This window comes from Thermobia domestica, chromosome 6 (assembly GCF_964235325.1).
Source record: "Thermobia domestica chromosome 6, izTheDome1.hap1.1, whole genome shotgun sequence".
Classification (NCBI taxonomy): Eukaryota; Metazoa; Arthropoda; class Insecta; order Zygentoma; family Lepismatidae; genus Thermobia; species Thermobia domestica.
In genome coordinates this window covers 85,300,763-85,315,107 of record NC_137459.1, presented here as the reverse complement: position 1 = coordinate 85,315,107, position 14,345 = coordinate 85,300,763, and the positions used below count along the sequence as shown (strand labels likewise).

The 14,345-nt window shown below is 37.5% G+C and overlaps 1 protein-coding gene across 2 annotated transcripts; it reads right to left on the bottom strand.

The window, feature by feature from the left end:
• Positions 1-2,658: 2,658 nt before the first annotated feature.
• On the bottom strand, positions 2,659-13,946 carry LOC145688086 (uncharacterized). 2 transcript variants are annotated; one of them, XM_081761816.1, is made up of 6 exons: positions 13,687-13,946; positions 10,280-10,540; positions 9,620-9,820; positions 7,846-8,057; positions 5,528-5,672; positions 2,659-2,890 (listed from the first exon to the last, which is right to left on the bottom strand). In XM_081761816.1, the coding sequence occupies exons 1-6, from the start codon at positions 13,898-13,900 to the stop codon at positions 2,769-2,771; spliced, it is 1,155 nt and encodes a 384-aa protein (XP_081617942.1). In that variant the 5' UTR covers positions 13,901-13,946; the 3' UTR covers positions 2,659-2,768. The 2 variants fall into 2 exon arrangements, with proteins under 2 accessions (XP_081617942.1, XP_081617943.1); XM_081761817.1 differs by lacking the exon at positions 5,528-5,672 and having other exon boundaries at positions 2,722-2,890.
• Positions 13,947-14,345: the final 399 nt, after the last annotated feature.

Below are 14,345 nucleotides of genomic sequence, written 5' to 3'. Positions count from 1 at the left end.
ATGCTAATGCCAGAAGGGCAGCTGCTCGTTTTATTCTTTACTATTTTTCTAAAAGTGTTTTTAATCAGCGTGGATCCTGCCGTAAGTATAAATTATGTTATCCACGCAGCGTGTTCAATACTTAGGTTTCCTTACCTTTATAATTTTAGCTTAGAAAGAAAACTGATATAGAATTTAGAAGGAAAAGTAACAAGTAAGTACAAAAATGAATATTAATTTTACCAATTTCAGAGGGAAACCTTTTGCACCCGTTTCTAAACACCACTCAATGGGTAGCCTTATGGCTGAATATCACTAGGCTTTCGCTCCATTTTCGGGTTACGTCTATTATTTAAATATCAGGGCAGCAAAACAGTAAGTAATTTTGGCTCGTTTTGTGTTTCAATAATGAGTACAATTAGTTTTAAACAAAATGCTATTAATGACTTAATACATGATTGTAGACACTTTTTGGATAAAGCAATGTCCTGAAAGTGTCCGCACACAATCCTGAATCTACCAGTAGCATTTGTTTTTTAAAAAATGTACTGATTATTGAAATAAGAAATGCACATTAATGCATGAAAATTATTTTCCAGTTTACCTAGAGTGCAATTTAAAAAACTGAGGCAAAACTATACCTTCTCCTTGACAGATTTAAGTCGCTTTCTTTAGAAAATTAAAAACAATGAATTAAAGGAAATGAAACAAACTTTTCTTTCAATGGCAACAGTACACACTTTGCAGCCACTTCATTCACACACAAAACTGAAAGATTGTCAGACAATCGAGACACCACAAAAACGTCAAGTTTCTTTGATTCACATGGCCTAGTATATAAATTTTCGTAATTTTTGAATTTCTTGACAACAAGCTGCAAGGAGTTACTGTTGCGTGGTTGAAGTACGTTGTAAAGAACAGCTACCTGTCCACTCTTCGTGAGAAGGAAACTGTCGGTCTCACTACATGCGACAAGCACAAATTTCATAAACACTACTTTCTTATATTGCGTACCAGTAAACCCATAAGGTGTTGGCCCATCTTTGTGCTCCAAAAGGTTTGTAGGTCTTTGTTGCCGGACTAGTTCCTCGACAGGAACGATATTCCTCTCTGCTATCCTATTGTGTATCTGTGACAGAGCCTGGCTTGGGGACCTCAGTTCTTGCTTCAACTGCCCTAGAAAGTTCTCAAAGCAGTAGGCAGAGTAAGAATCTAATGGCCCAAAATGTTCTGCATCGTTGGCCAAGTGAATTAGGGAATGCACATTGTACACTAAATAAGAAAGTCCATACACATTCTTACATTCCTCAACAAATAACTTTAACACAATCTGAGCATATTGCGAGTACAAGGGTAAAAGTTTAGAGTTCCTCAGTATTGTTATTCCAACATGGAAAAGAAGGAAATGATTATATACATTTCTTTCCATGTGTTTCTTGAGAATTACTGGTCCAAGATACAGGAGGAAAGTGCGGTATTCAGTGCCCTTCCAATGCTCCAAATCCTTAAAACCCCTAGGTCTTCTGTTAAATTCCAGAGGAAAATGATTCTGAAAAGCTATTATTTCGTCTGAAACCAACTGAATTGTTTGGCCACTAAACTTTGCCCCACTTTGTAAGTGTCGATCTTCTGCTCTGACATTTCCAGGTCCATTTACCCACGTGTGAAGTAACTTTCTCATTACACCTAAATCCACCGCATGCATGGGTTCCACCGGGAACTGGGAAACAAGACCGATACCCAATCTCAACAAGGGTGAAACTCTCAAACTGTGCTCCTCATCCTCCTGGTTTTCTAACATCTTATCATCTCTCAGTCGACAATTCAAGTCGTCAAGAACCACACGTCTTTCAGTATATGTGCCATAACATACACATTTATCACATGAGGAGTAACCCCCATGTGATTTAACACATTTTAAGTAAGCCCTGGCAGGCATATCACATACAAAACTATGGACATTAACTGCGTATGTTTTGCTGTTGACAGTGAGTCCATTTCGCCTGAGAACATTCATTTCATTAATGAAGTCCTCCAGAAAAATTTCCAAGGGCTTTGGTTTCTCCCTTCCACAGAATAACCCAATGACAAACGGAGGAGTCTCCAAACCATAAACAAGTCCCAAGATTGGCCAAAAGGAGACGCTGGAAGCTTCAAATAAAGGTATCCCGTCTATATTTAAAATAAGCTGGAGTTTCGAATCATTTTTAAGAGCACCCTCATTTTGCTTCACAAGCTGCTGCAGGCAGCTTTCAAGTCCAATATGGAGATACTCTCCATTTTCAAGAATCTTCTTGTGTATTTTTCCCCTTGGGGTTCTTAATAAAGTTCTAGCATCTGTTGGTAAAGACGCGTGCAATGTATGAAGTCCTCTCAGCAATGAACTTAAGGCCTCGTGACTAATTCTGTATTTCAGAGACCAGGTGCACAAGAAGGATTTCAATTCTTCGTCAGAATTTATGGGCGTGCAGACAGTATTTGGAATTTGGCCTGAAGTCTCTTCTGTACTCCTTTCTGGGTCAGCTTCCTTGCATTCACCCCAAAATATTTCATCCTGTGAAGATGAACTATTTATCGCGTTGGGACAATCTTCACCAGGCTGCTTAGAAGAGGAATTGCCAGAGCCAAGAATTTCACTGACTGCCTCATTCAATTCCCTGGCAATTCTTCTTCTTAGCTGCCTGTATGAAACTACTCTAAACATGTTACAATGTAAATACAACTAATATAAAAGAAGTACAAATATGAAAGCACTTTCCAACAAAAAGCATTTTTTATGAACAAAAACTTCACTGACTACTTCTCTGAACCATTTGTTTCGCGAACCGTTGTGGGGCATGCTTCAGCCACGTCTTAATTGTGTCCTCTAAAGTTCGTTCGGTAGAGTTTGGGTCATGCTTTCGTGCTGCTCCTAAAAAGAAAAGATATAATGGTAAGTAGAAAAAGAGAGAAAATCATTATTTGCATATCATTTAAAAATATGCTTCAAATATTTTTTTAAATGTGTAAGAAATATTTAGATAAATTATGTTAATGTAACTCAACTTGATAGAGGGAAAGGCGGAAGGGAAACCAGCAAAAGGAAGATCAGGATAGAATATTTTGATGCGCTTACAAAGAAAAAACCATACCAAATTATAGAACATCTCTGCCAAGTAAGAGAAAAGTTGTAAAATTTTCCATGTTGTCCACAAAACTATGGTTGTGGTGAGAAAGAAGAAGACATGAATTTTATCCAAGCACCTAAAGGTCATAATGAACTGGTGAATGTGTCGAGCTGGATCCTTATAATTGAGTGTTGCACTTCAATGGGGAACCTGAATATAGTATCCACTCTCATAATGAATGAATTCCAATATGGCTGTGTAAAGGTCTCGTTGTGTAAACAAACTCTCGAACACGTTCCGCGTTTTCACTCAGCGATTGCATATAGCCAGATCTGTAGGATAAATTTTGACAGAATAAGAAAAACCACATCCACCAAATACTTTTGATCCCTACTCAAACGAGCACCTTGGTTGTGAGAGAATTATATTTTCCGAAATGACCTGACTGGATCGAGTTAGGTGCCACACCACCTACATAGCGCTAATAGGGGTCGTTCAAGAGAGATTAATCTTCTATTATTGCTCTCCGGTCGTTACTTCCCTCCGTGATTTTTTTTCTTCTTGACAATGTTTTGACAAGTCTGCTGTTAATGTTAAGATCAAATAAGGACCTCCGGATCAAAACGCGCTAATGCACCAGATAATTTTTTTCAGGAGAAGCAAATGAAATCTACTGGGGCAAATCCGTAAGCCGTAATGCACATAGGCAAACCGCATTTCGATTTGCAGATTCTCAGATACAGGTGCACAGCCTATCTGAAGCTACCTTGCTCTTGTAAACCGCAAGCAATGTTTCCAATGCACTGATTATTACGTCTTACAAAATGCTTCATGCTACTGCAACAGTGGTTTGACTTGGTACCCAAATCTTTGTCGTAATATTGTTGTATTTGTAAATTTCATTTGAATTTTGGAGGGGAACGATATTACAAGCGAAGGTCCTACAACTCGAAACCGATAGCTCAGTGGTAGAACGCTCATCTCTGGTTCTACAGGTCCCGGGTACGATTCCCGGCCCCACCATGTGAATTCGTGGTGGACGATACCGTGCTCGTGGGTTTTCTCGGGGTACTCCCGTTTCATCCCACTTTCTCATTCCACCATTTCATTCATCCTTCACCTTTATCATCCTTCATCGTCTCCCTTAGCCCTATCGTTGGCACAATTGCCGGATGTTAAAATTACACATTTACCAATTTTCGAAACCGATTTACTGTAAATTTAACATACTAGTATAATAGGCCTACGTTTCAGTTTGTTAACATAAAAACTACAATTTTTTAGACCCTAGTATATAAATTGAACATTTCAAACTTAATCCCTTTGATGTTGTAAAGCCGTACTTTTGGTATTTTATTAAATTTCAGACCACTGTCAGAACAGAAAATAGGTTCTGTGGTTCTCAACTTTTCAACAGAAATTAACTATCTGTGAATGCAATTTCTCATCTCTACCAAAAGAGATACTGTCATTAATGTGATATATTTTTCAAATTACATTTTTTTTCATCTTTTTTCAAAACCTCAGATCTTATCAAAAGATATTATTCCAGGGTTATGAAATTTTGTAAAGGGAATACTTAGATATAACTTCTCACTAGTGCGAAGGCATGGTGAATTTTTTAAGAACCACAACATTTTATTTTCATTTATTTATTAATTTATAAAATTTTCGAAATTTCAGACTCCGTGCCATAACAGATAATCTCCAGGTTCTGAAATTTTGCGAAGATAATATTTATATGCCGGTACAACTTTCCTGCAGTGCCGCAAACTATGATCGTCAGTTTCATTTTCTCAACCTCCCCCTTTCCCTGCCTGATGCACATAAAATTCAATGCTGTACTCAAATTACTTATATCCAAGCGGTGGTATAGGATAACAGCGTCCACCTGCCACACGGCACTGACCAAGTCAAGCGCGGGTTCGAACCCTGCTCATAGCGGCATCCTAACAGGTTTTCCCTGGTTTCCCTCAGTATCACCAGGCGAATGTCGGGATAGTACCTTCTCTAAACAGGCCAGGATCCCTTCCTTCTTAAATCCTGACTTAAAGGGCCAATGTGATCTAGCATTTAGAGGCCCGATCCCTTTCTTGTGTACTTTCAATAAACAAATAAATACACAGACAAAAACTACCATAAACCGTCAACTGTGTTCTAGAAAGAAATTAGGTTATACCTATATATCGTCTGAACAAATGCTCGAATGCTTTATAGATGCATCCAAAATCAAACTGTCACTTAGGTCACGTCAACCCAAGTTAACAAGTTTCTGCAATACAGGCCATATGTTAACTAACAGGTACCTGTTGTAAATGGCATGCTTTTTTAATTAATGCAACAATACAGAAGTAAACTCTTGGGGCAAACATGAATAATAAAATATAAAGGAAAGGCAAATTAAGGAGTAATTTGTAATATCTTTAAGGAAATCCACTTACGAACCACAGCTGCCTTCAATGTCAGGTTGCAGAAAGCTTTCTTCTCCTTTTTTCCGCGAAAATTGTAGGTCATGGCGACTTCATTGCTCATTACGTGGCGTAGAATGCCACACACTCCAGACCCCAGGGAAGCAAAGTAGGAACACTGAAAGGAAGAAGCAGGAGATATATAGAAGATGGAAATAGTTGTAAAAAATGTTACAGTACTTATAAACCTGGACAGTCGTTCAGAGTAGAAGTCAAAAAAGTGAACTAGATCCTTCGTAATTCCCTCAGGCCTGATTAGAGGGAAAACTATTTTCCTTCAATTTCGTAATGCTGGTTGCACATGTAACTTGACGATTCTCCACATAATGCGATTTTCCTTCTCACTTTGTTCAATTTTATTTTCTTTATAATATATTTCGTAACTTGTTAAAACAAGAAGTGCGAAAGAAAAATGACAGCAAATGCAACACTACGTACTCATATATTTGAAACGAACTACTCATGTTGTATTTGATTATTTTAAAGAAAAAAATATTGTCTCTTTTCATATGTGGAGAATGTAAATAAATTGTTCTTTAAACTTTTAGAAAATAATAATAATTGAGAAATAAAGGGGTTACTGATGGAAACAAGAAAAAAACTGTCTAATGTTAACTTTCGTTCCGGGAATCTGAATCGTCTCATCTCTAGAGGCTAACGTAACAACAAAAGCAAGTATATTCATTTAGCAACAGGGCAGGGATGATCTATTTTCAAGAATTATACATCACTATAAAACTAACACTGAAATCAACCCCCCCCCCAAAAAAAAAAAGAATTCTGTAAGAAAAAAGTCTAAAACCTTTCTAATTTTTTCTGTCATTACTAAAAAATAAACTATAGAAGAAAATTAGAAATGCAGAAGTCAAGCAACTTCATGCATTATGCTAGGAAATGCCTGCTATGCTTTCTTAAAAGTGGAAATATTGAACTGCTGACATTAGTAGCAATAGCTGTTCACCTCTTTGAAACATTTTTCATTACATAAGAAATACCTGCTAAATGAATTCTAAACAAACTATCAAATTCCCTGACTTTTCTAGGAATTTTTAGTACCAGGCTGGATTTGCTATTTCAAGTGAGTGCGAACAACGCTGTAGTAGTGGCGATCTACACACAAAGTCTGCCTTTTCTTCCAACTACTCCCTTTGCATCATGGAGATTGAATATTTTTACATTTGCCGTTACGCAACATACATGATACCACGAAGAAAAAAGTGACAAGTAGCTAGAACAACGCAGTCCTTGTTGTTTTTCCACACCGAAGCGTTCTCAAGTTGACAAGGGAATCAGCGCAAGTTGCGATCGCTATTGCAACAAAGGTTTGGTTTGCTTGTAAGAGGTTACATGTACATGACAAAAATGCGCAGCGAATGTGCCATCGACAATTACACTGTAAACTACGAGATTGCAATATTCCCATCACAGTGGTCCATACTAAACATGATATGGTTATGTCAGTAACTGTATGCACCGTAAACTGTTCCTTTAGCTAATGTGGTATTACAGTGTATGTTATGCTGGACACTCGCCGCGTTCTACCGAAGGTCACCTGACGAAGCGTCCAAGGCGACATCTAGAGAAACCAGACAGACATGAACGCAGAACAGGGAACCCAGTATAATAAAGACACTCGTATATGTTGCATGAACATCAACAGTCCATAGTCCCCCCCCCCAGAAAAAGTGCGTTTCTTCGGTTAAATTCCACAATAAAACAAAAAAAAAATCCACCTCCAAAAATGTACTTAAAATGATAACCTTCAAGTGATTTGAGCCTTCTCGTACAATTTTCTTGAGAAAAAAAAAAAAAAAAAAAAAGCAGTCGAGAAATGTTATAAGCTGTGCAAAATTGAAACAAACACGGGATTTAGATCGGAAAAATTCCCGAATTTTTGTCTTTCACATCAGCTGTTGAGTCTTCGAAGCCGCGCGCTCGCAGTGGTATGGATTTAGGTTGAAAATCTTGCTGTACCTGTAGGAATGTAACTTGTATGTGAAATTACTCGCTATTTAACTGGTCACCTACCATTCGACAACAGACTTTCTCCAATATTTCATGCCATAATTTATTTTACTAGCAGGAAAAATGAACAAGAAATTTCACTGTAAACAATGACGAAGTGTGGAAGCAAAATCATTTAACAGCTATATACTGCATCACTTTCTCTTAACTACCCATGACTTTTCTTTTTACCTACTATCCTTAATTCCGCTGCTTTTGAATTCTTTAACTTTCACCTATGAAGACGTATGAAACATAGGTACGTAGAAGTGAGAATGCAAGCTTACCACGTCTGAGAAATGTTGGTCGTCTTTCAGGAACTCTTCCAACTTTTCCACATCTCCTTGTGTTTTCAAAGGGAAATCCACTGGTAGGTTGCAAATTGGTATACGCTGGATGTCTGAGGAAAGCTTGCTGTTCACTTTCTCCAGTAAGCTGTAAATCTGAACATTCTGCTGTCTAACTTCTATGAGGTAAGACAGGAGCTTCTTTTGTAGATCTGAAATGGAAAGTCAGGAGGAAAAGACTTCAGTGTCAGATAGAAAAGATCTCTGTAATACAAATCAAATTGCTATACAGAATTGCTTACCAACTATTGGGCTTTAACAGAACAATACATCCTAGACCAGTATAGATGGCACTCGCTAATGTAAATGGCTAACTGAAGTGATCAAGTACAATGCAAAAGTTGACTTGAGATAAAGATGTTGAAGATGTACTTTCGTACGAAAAAGAAAGTATGATAAGTGAAAACATACAATGTACACATCGGAAATTTAATAACGGTGGAATACATACTAAATATTAGTTTCTAAAAGTTGGCGAAATCTTCAGGAAAACAGACATGTGTTGTAGTAAAAGAAAATTAAAACCAATAGATTAAATTGAAATTCGATTTAATGTTTTTAAGCATCTTCGTCACAAGTCGGGATGGGGTAGGGCCTAGTTTTGTGGGTACCATCCTGCTATTTAACTGGTGCGACTGAGAGAAAACACTGGAAAATCCTGAGTCACGATGACTGGCCGGTGGGCGCAAACCATCGGTCTTCCGAATGCGAAGCCAGTGTTCTACCAACTGAGCTATGGCCCCTCGATTAAAACAATACAGTAGGATGTGTTAATTACGGCAAGTTAGTACAAATTTAATATTTGAAATTGGCAAAGTTATCATATCTCATGAATATACTTTTCTTTAGATCATAAACATGGTATTTTATTTTAGATCAATAACAATACTCAACATTAAATATTTCTACAGGTATTATAACAGTGGTGCTTATGTCAATTTTCCACACTTCAAATAATTAAGTCATTAGTTTCATAATTTTGAAAACCGATTTAGTAAAAATTTGCTCAAAGTTAAAAAAAAAAAAAAAAAAACTGTTTTCACTAGAATGTTAAACAGAGTACTTAAGAAAAAAGGATTTTTTTCAAGAAAAGTACAAGGAAGTGGAGGCTTATGTGCGATGAGTGAAGTATATAAGTGGATATTGAAATTGGAAAAGAAAAGTATAGCGACAAAATATGAAGACAGAAGAATTATTGTTTAGTTACAGTATTTATATGCAAAGAAACACATACAGTTAAACATCTATGCACAATTTCCATGAGACAGCAGAAAATTAAACAATAGTTACGCGAAAACAATCAATATGTTAAAAAAATATTCAAAGTTTTTTTTTTTTTTTTTTTTGGACCAACAGAAGCAAGCATAGGTACAGGAAAACAATAAGTAGCACCAATGTGTCATATCTCATTTGGTCATTTGGTAAAGTGTAAGCTTACCATTCGGAAGGTCCTAGGATAGATCCCAGAGGACGCCCATCCTGATTGAGGTTTTTCCAGACATTCCCTCAGTCACACTACGCAAATGCCGGAATGGTACCTTCCAAAATTGGCCCTGGTCGACAAACTTCCCACATCCTCTTTCCCAGCCTGTCATAGATGCTCAAAAACGTTAAATCAAATTCAAGTTCAGTGTAAAGAGGAACAATGCATACCAGTTCTAACGTCATTGGGCATAATTAAATATCAGTTGTGAACCTTAGATCATCAACTTACCTAAGCCAGCGTTATCTTCCTCTGGCCTGCTGTAAGTTCGTGAAGACAACGAACTGAAAGGCGATGAGTTTACTTCTGCTACAAGAATAGACACGTCACCAGTGGGGGATCTACTCGACTCACTGCTCACTCTGTCTCCAGACGCAATCCTCTCCTCTTCCCTCACGACGAAAACAGATGATGAGTGTTCAGCTGTAGGAGCTGTAAAGAAAGAAAGCAAACTTACTTACGAGGTTGACAATAACAGGACAACTCATAGCAACAATAGATAATATTTAAAAAAAAAAATGAGTAATAGTCTCCCCTTCAGTCCTAAACGAGCTGTGGAGCTTCTAAAGTTTAACGCTGGTTCAGATTCATGTGTGCCCCCGCAAGAAGTTGAACCCAGGACCCCACTATTGGAAGGTATGTTAATAATGAATGAATATTTCCGATAATTATTATTTGGTTTCATGGTAAAGAAGCAAAGTTAACAGATTTTGTACTTGAGTTGTCTTTTTTATTTAACTTGAACATATATAAACTTTCAGAAAGTCATCTTGAAAGCTATGCTTCACTAAAACTGTTCAAAATCTGTCATAATTTCTTGCTTTCTAAAACCTCTTAACAATACGGCCAAAAAGTATATCCAGCTTAGAATAATTTTAAAATATCTCTTACCCGCCTCATCAGCCAAGTTCTCAAATATCGGCGTTCCCTGAATGTCAAAAAGCTTCCTTTTTGTAGCTTTCTTCTCTGGCAAACTAGTGCCAGCTGAGAGTAAGGGAGGTATACTGCTTGGTTGATAAAGGTTCACGGGTTTTAATTTCCTCTGAGGTCGTTTGTTGTTTCCAACACGATCTTCAGCATCTGACTCTGTGATGTCACTGCCACTACAATCTTCCAATCTCTTTGCATATGACCTTGCCTTCTCTATATCATCTGAAAACAGAAAGGGAAAAAATATTAATGATTGCCCCTGGAAAAGAGTGAAACAGTGAGCAAAATGTCAAGTATATGGTAAATGAATTCTCTTGGGTGTTTTAAAAGCAGGTACATATGCATAAACATGAAGCCGAATCTCTTATGTATTTTAAGCTCGACAGTTGGTTCTTGTATCAAATGCAATGCACTTTAACTAGTATCGTTACTGCCATTCCGGATAACTCTCTCAAACTCTCAATATCCTGCAAAATCAAGGGATGATGTGACCGCGTTTGAACATGGTTGTACTTCGTGTTTACGATTGTAAACTTTACTAGTAGGCGCAAACATTGATTTACACCGTTCGCAACGCTGTATGAGAGGAGGAGCTAATCTGGCCAGTGTTGCTAGATACACGAACTCACTATTTATCAGAGTTGGCAAAAACCATGGTTTTTATTGAAAAAAACAAAAAACTAGGTTTTTTGGTTTAAACCCGGTTTTTTTTAGTTTAAACCAGTTTTTTTTGGTTTAAATAATTTACTCTACGTATTTATATTAAATATGAACAGAAATTAGTTTGTTTCGCCTTGGCGTTATTATGCAACAACAAGGTTATGCTGGAAGGGGTCACATAAGCTTAAAGCGGAATCCAAACCGCTTCTCGGCTTACATCCAAGAGAAATTGTCCAATTGGACACGAAACAGGGACTAATTGGTCATAAATGCGATTGCCGACTCACTCACGAAGGACCCTTTATAAAGATACGTTGTACTGATCTTTACATAGGCCTGGTTGTTAATGTAATTGTCAAGAGTCATATCAGAAGGACAAAAAGATAAACAGTTACACAAGTAAAAAATTTGCACAGAATTATATACAAATCGGGAAACTCCCGCGATAAACTTATAATCCTCATGTGAAATTTAAAATTCGCGTAGATTGTACTACAGTTTCTTTTAGTCAGAGACTGCATCTATCCAGTATACGTCTGACGTTCCGTTTGGAACTGAAAGGTACAAACAAGTCGTTGAATCGCTTAAATAGTACCGAGATTGTCAGGAATAATAATAGTAATAAAAATTTGACAAACTATCTTTTTCAGAGAGTATGTTGTTGACGTTTCTACAACTGCCTACATCCATGTACCTGTGAAAAAAAAAAAAAACTCATGACGTAGTCTAGAAAGTAAAACCTCAGACCACTCGAAACGTCTGAGTGAGAAATATAAAATGCCTCCCAAATTCCAAAAGGGATTTGGAAATTACCTGCTCTAGTTATGGTCACATATTCATGTGTTGTTGCGGAATAACCCTATTTTGAAACTTGTATTTTGACGCTGAATGGTGTTATTTTGTTAATTTCGGTAAGAGTTTACTTTGAGCACAACAAATCCTATTACTGTCTTTAGAGGAAGGTTTCTAGAACACTGGCCCGCCTACCTGTACAAGGGGTACTAACCGAACTTAACTAACTTGGCCTGACCTAACCTAACCTACCTAACATATTCAACCTCCTGTATTAGTGCCGTATCGTCGGACTACTTTGAAAACTGAAAAAATGCACCAAAATATACTGCATTCGGCTATATTCTGTTGGATTACATCAAGTTACGTTAGAAGACGTTACTTTACGTTAGGGGCATATAAACTACAGTCCAAAGAAACAACTCAACCTGTACTAGGTGGCCACTAAAAGCACGAATTCTATCTAACCGAGTCAGGGCAAAAGCGCAGCAGGAGAGCCCGAGCGGAGCAAGGGGGTGCGTCCGAAGGAGGCAGGCGTGTCAGCGAAGGTGGGTATACGCGTAAGCGAGGGCAGTGACAACATGTGGGTTTTGACGGTCAGAAAAATTTAAATAGCACTTGTCATCGTTCCATACTAACAACACTTCACTTGTTAACATACAATACAGCTTCTGTACATTCTGCAGAAATTCATTCCCGTTCAGTTAGGAGTCACTTACCTTCAAAACTGAGGCTTGTAAACTTTTCCAATTTCAGGAAAAAAAAATCGTGTACAACAATTTCCTGGAGTTTCTTTTCCTTAAATAAATACTCCGCTAAATAGCCCTCGATGTTCTCTTATTTCTTCCCCAACGCCATGCCTTTCGTGCTACTATATCATAAGAAATGCACTTCTCCGCGAACTAGTCCTTCCGCCTCCAAATACAGTGCCGCTTACATCAAACACAACCAATAAAAACGGCAACTTTATTCAGCTTTACTATTTTACTCATCTTATTCACTCATTCCTCTTCACAAACTTAAATAAATTCTCCAATTGACCCGGTAAATTTCCTAAAATTGGTCCGGCGATACAGCACTTAACCCCAACCTCTAATCAAATTTAAATTAACATTATTTTGGATTTTTTTTTTTTTTTTTTTTTTTTTTTTTTACGAAAACCTTGTTTAAGGCAGTGTTCTTGTAACAGGGGGCCAGCGTTCTAGAACTTTCCTTCTTTTGGGTCTGGTTAAGCTGGTTAGTTCTCTTTAATGATGATGAAAGGAATGGTATTTAGTAATATTTTTACCCTTGTACTTAAGAAAAATAGATTCAAGTAGGCCTATATGTGAGCCTATTAATGTTCTGCTTAAAGCAAACTTTTGCCATATTCCTCCCTTGTACTAATGTTTAGTGGTGTATGTGAGCAAGGTACTAATGATGTTTTCTGCTTTATCTCTACCCGCATATGTTACTTTTTCTGTGTTTACAGGTGATACAAGCGAGGGAAACAAGCGGAGGAAACTGATTCTGTCTATGTTCATCAGAGATTATGCATATGGAAGAATCTGTTTTCCGCAACATTTTTCTTCGGTTTCATCATCTGTACATGCAGAAAAATAAACACACTGCTGAACAAGACTGCACTTATTTAATATAAAAACACATTTACACATGTTTTTATATTAAATAAGTGCAGTCTTGTTCAGCAGTGTGTTTATTTTTCTGATTTTATTCGCAAGACATTGACTATGATTGTGTGTCTGTACATGCAGAAATAGCATTTGTTGGTAGGGATGATCAAGCACGAGTGGCGAGACTGCCATCTTAAGAATGACCGGTAACATGACTAAAAAAAACTTCTTTAAAGATAAACTAACACCTTATCCTAACTTACGCAAAACAATAGGCAAAGTATTGAATTAAAATATACTAACCTGTTTCATATTTGATTTTCCTTATTTCGAACAAAGTCCAATCTTCTTCGTTTGGTTCTTCCCCCTTGAGTAGCAGAGCCTCAAAATTTCTTCTTACTTTTGCTTTTGTCGGCCAGAAAGCTTGTTTCTTGCGTGGCGTGAGCCACGATTTGTGGATGATGACAATGGGAATACCATCACTACAAGAGTTTTCTTCCACTACGAGAAAAGACATGGTGCAACTACATATACGGTAATCTTCCACCTTGCCGCCTACGAAAACTGCGAAGCCAGCGCATGCGCGGTTATCATGCACACAGCGCAACGACACAGACATGGTACCTTGTAGACGTACATAGTACTTCCTGTTTCGAACATTAGAGGTTACGTGATCCACACTGTCCATGGAACGACGTTCATGGTTCGTATTGAAAAATGTCGTCATTCATATTGACTATTATGGAACGTTCCAGATTCGTACCTCCATCGGCAATAAAAGTCGTCATCACCATGCCATTAGTGGTACGTTTTTTGGTGGCCTAAATATCTAGAAAGACGTCTTCCAAGATATTGGTACTATAGAAAGACGTTCCTGGTCCGGTTTGTGTTACCTGGGAAGCTTCATAACTTTCTTGGTTATCTTTTTATCCACTATCAAGATGGGATTTAACGCATATACA

Coding starts and splice junctions, on each gene's coding strand:
- LOC145688086 (XM_081761816.1), bottom strand. CDS start 13,900: ATGTCTTTTCTCGTAGTGGAAGAAAACTCTTGTAGTGATGGTATTCCC. Junction 10,541..13,686: donor GAAAATCAAATATGAAACAG/GTTAGTATATTT, acceptor TTCTGTTTTCAG/ATGATATAGAGAAGGCAAGG. Junction 5,673..7,845: donor ACCAACATTTCTCAGACGTG/GTAAGCTTGCAT, acceptor TCTTCCTTTCAG/TGTTCCTACTTTGCTTCCCT.